This window comes from Plecotus auritus (genome assembly GCF_963455305.1).
Source record: "Plecotus auritus genome assembly, chromosome: 3".
Lineage (NCBI taxonomy): Eukaryota > Metazoa > Chordata > Mammalia > Chiroptera > Vespertilionidae > Plecotus > Plecotus auritus.
In genome coordinates this window covers 174,540,854-174,548,041 of record NC_137772.1, presented here as the reverse complement: position 1 = coordinate 174,548,041, position 7,188 = coordinate 174,540,854, and the positions used below count along the sequence as shown (strand labels likewise).

General features: G+C 55.1%; 1 protein-coding gene across 1 annotated transcript; it reads right to left on the bottom strand.

Moving 5' to 3' along the window:
* Positions 1-369: 369 nt before the first annotated feature.
* On the bottom strand, positions 370-6,922 carry LOC308243588 (keratin, type II microfibrillar, component 7C; the record flags this gene model as incomplete). Its single annotated transcript, XM_080659240.1, has 9 exons — positions 6,524-6,922; positions 4,521-4,729; positions 3,431-3,491; positions 3,206-3,301; positions 2,421-2,585; positions 2,037-2,162; positions 1,539-1,759; positions 1,036-1,067; positions 370-557 (listed from the first exon to the last, which is right to left on the bottom strand). The coding sequence occupies exons 1-9, from the start codon at positions 6,905-6,907 to the stop codon at positions 370-372; spliced, it is 1,482 nt and encodes a 493-aa protein (XP_080515366.1). The 5' UTR covers positions 6,908-6,922.
* Positions 6,923-7,188: the final 266 nt, after the last annotated feature.

The following is a 7,188-nucleotide window of genomic DNA, read 5'->3' as shown; positions in this document are numbered from 1 at the left end:
CATGGGCTCACTTTGAGCAAGCAAGACATCATAGCACAGAAAGCAGGTCCTCCAGTTTATTGGAAAAACAGAGGACAAGGGGCCAGAGAGGGAAGGGGGGCAGTCCAGCAGAGCTCCTTCCAGGGAAGGAGAGCCCTCCTGCCTGGGAGGAGCCAGAGAAGATGCGGAAGAGAAGGGTCCATTCCAAGCAGCAGCCCTTTCTGGTAGGACAAGATGAGCAGAGGAGAGGCTGATGGGAACAAGCCTTGTGGTGTATTCTCAGAACACATGGGGAACAGCTACCGAGGCGCCGCTGTTCTCAGCTGGGGGTGGGGGCAGTGGCACATCTGGCAGGCAGTAGGGGCTTCTCTGGCTCTCTCTTGGGGCAGCCTAACACCTCCCTAGGCAGCTGGAGCCCCCTCCACAGGTGGTGTTGAGCTGGCAGCAGGGTGCGCACATTCCGGTGGGCACGGCCAGGTTCCCACCACAGGGGGCATTGCAGGCACTGCCTACTACTGGTCTGGAGCCAGACACACAGAGGTCCCCACAGACGACTCCACCCCGGGAGCTGCTGACACCTGTGAGAACAAGGTCTGGGTCAGACGTCGCCACCAGCCACCTCCCTTTGGCCTCTGTGATCTGTCCAGCCCGCCAGGGAAGGACTCAAAGGACCTTCAGTTCTAGTTCTGAAGGCATGGAAGGAACCTGAGCCTGGGAGCCAGGAGCCTGGGGTTTATCTGGCTCTGGTTGTTCTTTGTGACCTTGGATAAGCCCCTTACTCTTTCTGCGCTTTCACACCTATACAAGGGGTGGGGTCAGACTGAGCGATAACTAAGGTCCCTTCCTGCAGTGACATATTACTATTCTTCCCCTCCCCAACCCCATTCATGCTGTGAGGTTCTTCCCGTAAGCTAAGCTCAGTCTTTCCTGCTGCATGACCAACCTACTCCTATTCACTGAAGGAAGTATTGGAAAAACTCTCCCCAGTGTCTATACGTTCATCCAGGAAATTCTTTTTGTCCAAGAATTTTCCTTTTTAGGACTCGTGATACTTACAGACATTCACAGATCCAACGCCTTCACACAGCCTACGTGGGGAAAAGTTAAGAGAGGGGAAGAGAAAAGAGATCAGAATGAGGTCCTCAGGTTTCCCCTATGTTATGGGATGGGCGATAGTCATGTCTTTGTGAAACTTTGAAGAGTGCCTTTCTGGCAGCTGCAGCAATGCCAGGGCACACTATCTGGCAAGCAGAGTATGGGCTGGATTCAGCTTTCACTTACTCCCAGCCGGCTGCCTTCGTGCAGTGCACAGCCTGAACAACCATCCCTGGCCTGTGCATGGGTTTGGTTTTAGGAAGGGGAAGGTTCTCTTGGGCAGTGACATGAGGCCAGGGCCAGGTTTGGCCAGTAACTCCACCTTAGGACAAGGTGACCTTCCAGAAACAAGGGAGGGAGTGGATTTTGGAAGAGTTGAGGGTAGAGTAACTCAGTGATCTTCTGAACTGATAGGAAGGGTGTCTAGGTTCTTGGGGCAACTGGGCAACTGGGTTGAGCCTCACCTCTGCTCCTCGCCCTCCAGCAGGCGCCTGTAGGTGGCGATCTCGATGTCCAAGCCCAGCTTGGAGTTCATCACCTCCTGGTACTCCTTGAGCAGGCAGGCCATGTCCTGCTTGGCCTTCTGTAGGGCGGCCTCCAGCTCGGCCAGCTTGCAGCGGGCATCATTGATGGCCGTCTCACCCTGCTGCTCCGATTGGGTCACTGCGGCCTCCAGCTTGGTGTTCTGGGGACCCAGAAGAGAACAAGGTGGGGTATGATTTCTGGGTCTCTCTGTCAATTTCCTGGATGTGTCCCGTCTCTCCCAGCCAGCTGTGAACATCCCAGGAACAGGCCTCTTGCCTTCATCACCTGGGTCTCCCTAAGTGACCACAACTTATAATTCTAGTTATGCAAATGGGCTAGAGAATGAATGGTGAGATTTAGATTGAGCAAACATGGCCTGTGAGACCATGGCCAGGCCCCCAGCCTCTCTGGTGGTCTAGGGTGCAGATGCTCCGTACCTGGCACTTGGCGTTCTCAACCTCGGCGGTCAGCCTCTGGACCATGCGGTTCAGCTCATTGATCTCCTCCTTGGTGCGGCGCAGGGTCTCCCCATGACGGATCACTGTGGCCTTCATCTCCTCGCACTGGGGGGAAGCAGAGATGCTCCTGAGGCTCAGGATGAGACATCCCCCAATTCAGGACACCATGGATGTTAGTGCAGGCTGTACAGTGCTCAGCCTGTGCAATCACTCATGGCAGCCCTGCCCTGCCCCCTCAACCCGAGAGCTGTCTGGCCTCTGTTACCCTCCCTAGGATCAGAATCCCCAAAAACAGCCTTTTCTAATATATACCTCACATCCCTCCCACTGCCACGTCTAGGAGGCAGATGTCCTGCCACTCACCTTGCTGCGGTACCAGGACTCGGCCTCAGCCCGGCTGCGGCTGGCGATGTCGTCATACTGAGCCTTGATCTCGGCAATGACGCAGTCCATGTTCAGGTCCCGGCTGTTGTCCATCTTGACGACGACCGAGGTGTCTGAGATGTGGGCGTGGAGGACACGGATCTCCTGTGGGGCAGGAGTGAGGGAAGAGGAAGAATAACCAAGTTATCTGAACTTTTCCTCACCTGCTGAGGCTGATGCTTATCATCTCTTTGGCTCATTTGGAGCCAAAGTCTCTTGTTTGGAGAGAAACTCCCTGATGAGATCACATAATTTTTTGTCCAAGATTAAAAAAACCCTCTTAGAAGAAAATGCGACTCGTTCTCAAAGGCTTGCTTCTGGAATTATTCAGGCCCATGTGTACTTAGGTGGCTTCCTGCCAGCCAGCATGCTGTGGGTCTTCCTTGGGGGCAGACCCTGCGAAGGGGCCACCTCACATTCCCCTGGACTGACCGCATTGAGGAAGGCCATGGGCTGCCCGAAAAAATCTGGAGAACGGATTGAGGCTGCGTGATGATTCATGTGGCCTCTGCTTTGGGTTCCCAAGACACGCTGTCTGTCCTAGAGACCACACACTCTTGCCCCTACTACTTCTGTCCCTTTTGGTTTTCCATTTCTCTGTCTCCTTTCTTCCCTTTTCCTGCTCCCCTCCAACACTCCAGTCTCAAGCTGGGTTCCCACATCAGCTGGTCTGTAGGTTCTGGGCAGGGGTCGGGGTGCCCGCCATGGCTGAGAGAGTCTTTCACCTCCTCATACAGTCGCCGCAGGAAGTCGATCTCCTCGGTCAGAGCCTCCGCATTGGCCTCCAGGTCTGACTTGCGGAGGTAGGCGCAGTCCACGTCCTGTGTGGGGTTCAAGAGGTCATGAAGTCAGGGTTCCTCGGGATACTCTGAGGGTTAGCTGCCATATGGCAGGGTAGAGAGGATGGGGTGGCCGGGAACTCAGGGTGGGGCTTGGCTTCAGGCACTCACCTTCTTTAGAACCACAAACTCATTCTCTGCTGTGGCCCGAAGTGCAACTTCTTCTTCATACCTAAGGTGGGCAAGGAGAACAGGACCCTGTCTGAGCAGCTCTTAACATGGCCTTGAAGCAGGCATGCAAACATGCCTGATTCCTAGATCTCCTCTCGCTTGTGCCCCTGCTTCCAAAAGAAATGAGGTGGCACAAGGAAGAAATCAGGCTGCTGGTCCAGGCCTGCTGGGATGCATTGGAGGACCGAAGCATCCACTCTCACATCACCTCTGGGCTCTCAGTGGGGGTGGGAGGGCAGAATCTGGAAGCTGTGTGTGCATGTGTGTGTATGTGTGTGTGTGTGGGGGGGATTAGATCAAGGGAGATGGATGTTTTTCTCACTCAGGTCTCTTTTTACCTTTCCTCTGACCCTTCCTCTTGCCCCTGGCTTTGGGATCCCCTCCCGTTCTCTTCCTGGGCTCAGCCAAGAGGAGCCAAGCCCGTCACTTCCTCCAGGCTGGCTTGGAGCCAGAGGCAGGGGGTGTGGCGGACTGGGAAGTCCACAGTGAGAGCCTTACTGAAGGCAGCTGGCCACCCCTCGAAACCAGATTCCTTCAGAGTCTCCGGTGTGTACCCGTCATAGCATGTATCACACATGGTAACTGAAGGTCTGTCTGTGCCCGTGCCACCCTGCCTCCCAGCAGACTGTAAGCTCCACAAGGACAGGGACTGTGTCTCCTGGTTGCCCCTGGGAAGGGGTATCTGAACCCAGTCTGGCATCTGGCTGGCACCTGTAGGCACTCAGAAAGTGTTGAGTGAAGGAGTAAACCTAAGAAGAATGTCCATGGCTTTGAGGGCTAGGCTCAAAGGGTCCAGGAATGTTAATTTTTCTGGGGTCTTAAGAGCAAGGTCTGGTGGATGGAGGAAGAGAACATCATTTCCCTGAGCTGCTGGCAGGAAGCTCTGGAGAGCTCCATCCCTGGGGGGCCAGGAAAGACAGTGCAGGTTCTTCCCCGTCCTCAGGCAGAGACCCAGCCACAGACCGGGACACATTCCTGTGCTGGGAGCGCCCTTCAAGCCCTTTCCTGAGCCAGCCCTTCCTGCACTCACTTCTTCTTGTAGCCCTCCAGCACCTCCTGCACGTGGTTGAGCTCGGAGGCCAGCCTCCCGCTGTCGGCCTCCACACACTCGGCCTCCCGCCTCAGCGACTCGATGTAGCCCTCAAACAGTGGCTCCAGGTTGCTCTCACAGCACTTGCGGTTCTGGTAGTACTGCCACTTGGTCTCCAGCAGCTTGTTCTGCTGCTCCAGGAAGCGCACCTGCCACCCAGAGGCAGAGTCTGAGAATCTCTTCTTGCAGGATCACAGGGCAAGAGGAGGTCCCAGCACCAGGACCTGCAGGCCCCCAACTCTCCAACCCAGTCCTCCCTGATGGGGGTTTGTTGTTTCTCAAAGTCACACCAGGGCTTAACCAGCTCACCACCTGGAAGTCCTGGTGAGCCAACTTTAGTGTCTTTAAGGCAATTTACCTAGTGACCTGAAAAGTGCCAAACCATGCCGAGTCCAGACTCTGCTGCTGCTTGTTAATAACGTGTCCTTGGGCACAGCACTTAACCCCTCTGCAGACTGATCGCCTCACTATGAGGGTTTAGCGAGCCCTGGTACCAGAAGGCTGGTACCTGCACGCTGAACAGCTGCTACACCAAGTCAGGTGTGATGGTCAGTGTGCAAATGAGCAGTTCAGCCCTTTTAGAAAGGCAGACTATAAAAGTTGAAAAATAAAATAGGTGCCAATTGCTGAACCCCTACAACAACAATGCAATTAGTCACCTGGGATGCTCTGTGCTCCAACCCCCTCATTTTACAGATGAGGGATCCAAGTGATCCCCTGCCTGAGATCTCACAATGGCAGAGGAAGAACTCAAATTCTGATCTGCTGCCTTCTTGCAGAGAGTGTGTGTGTGTGTGTGTGTGTGTGTGTGTGCTTCTCTCACTATAGTAATTATTGACTATTGGGCCCAAGGAAAATCTCACATCCATCTTCCTGCCAGGAGGTTGACCCACCACCCCATTTACATATCTTTGTCTAATAACTGCCACACCCCTGGCCAGTCCTTTCTTATGTTATCCTTGGTCTCTCATGTTGTTAGGAGTGTCAGATTTTCGGGGTCTTTCCTGGTGGATATCTCTCTAACATGGCTTCTCCGAGGTTGGCTCTGAGTGCTCTCCTTGGACCCAGAACTACTTCCTCATTGGAGACTTCTCCCCCAGTCCCTCGCACCAGTGCCACACAGGGTGCGATTCAGTGGAGAAGACAGCTTCAGATTTGAGCCGGACACTGACATCTGCAAATGGTTTCCACTGTGCCCACCTGGCCATAGGGCCTGGGAGAGTGGGAGCTGTGCCTATTGCATGGTGGCTTGGACAAATCGAGTTGGCCCTTGCTCAGTGTCTAAGTAACCACTGGTATGGAAACAGCTCTGTGTGGTCCATGAGATTCCTGCCAGGCAGTCTTCCAGCACCACACTCACTAGCCTTGCCCTGGACACAGGGAGCACCTCCTTGCCATGTAAGCTGCTACTTGGCTTCAAGCACATTCAACACCCACATGGCAGCCCTTTGCTCACAAGATGTTACCTCTCAGCCCTACAAGTTCTGCCCCTAGTTCTGCTCATGTGTTTTCAGTTTGTCCCGAGCATCAGACTGGCAGCTCTTGATCCTATTCTTATCTTTCTGTCTGTGTCCTAGAGGTATAACTGCCTCTCCCTTTGGACTTGGAGCCTCTCTGGGTAAGCCTGCCTCTGGCTTCCCCCTCAGTGCCCAGCCTGAGTCCTGCACGTGGATGGAGTTTAGGAAGGGTATGATCAAGGACACCCACCTTCTCTGTGGGTACCCTGCCTGCCTGGACAGAGGTTGTATACAATAACATTGCTATCAAATCAGGAGCCCCTGCCCAATACACAGCTCTCTGTCAATGTCTGTGCCCTGGATGTGGTCCATCTCCTCCATCAGACTGGAAGCTCACCTGGACCACATCCCTCCTGCCCCTGACTCCTCTTCAGTGCCCAGCTCAGCAACTGAAGGTCCAGGAAAGGGCTGGTCAAGGACACCCACCTTGTCGATGAAGGCAGCGAACCTGCTGTTGAGACACTTGATCTGCTCCTTCTCCTCATGCTTGACGCACTGCGCGTTGGGGTCGATCTCCAGGTTGAGGGGCGTGAGGAGGCTCTCATTGACGGACACGGTGGTGATGCAGGGCGGGCTGGGTCCGCACACGCCTCCTGAGCGGTATCCGAAGCTGCGTCCACAGGAGCCAGAGCGGAAGGCGCCACAGACGCTTTGGCTGCCAAAACCCCCTGTGAGGCCGCGGTAGCAGGAGACCCCGCGGTAGGGGGCGGCGGAGATGCAGCAGCGGCCTGGCCGGGGTCCGCAGGCGGAGGCGCAGCTGAAGTTCCTGGGGCCAAATCCACAGCCCACGGAGCCGAATCCACAGGTCATGCTGGAGATAGGGAAGTATCTGAAGAGTGGAGAAGCTGGCAGGGAATGGAGCCAAAGGCCTGTGCTCCCTGGGCTGTGGCAGGCCCTTTTATGCACCAGGGGCAGCTGGCATTAAAAGGGACAGCAAAGAGACAATAGCAGCGTTTTATTGGCTTGGCATCATCCCCGGCTCTTAAGAGCCAACCCCGCTTGCCTCCTCAGTGTAGCTGTGTCAACAATCCCCAGCCACAGGCCTGTTTCATCTTCAAAGCCCTTTACAAGCTTCCTCGGGGCCTCTCCCC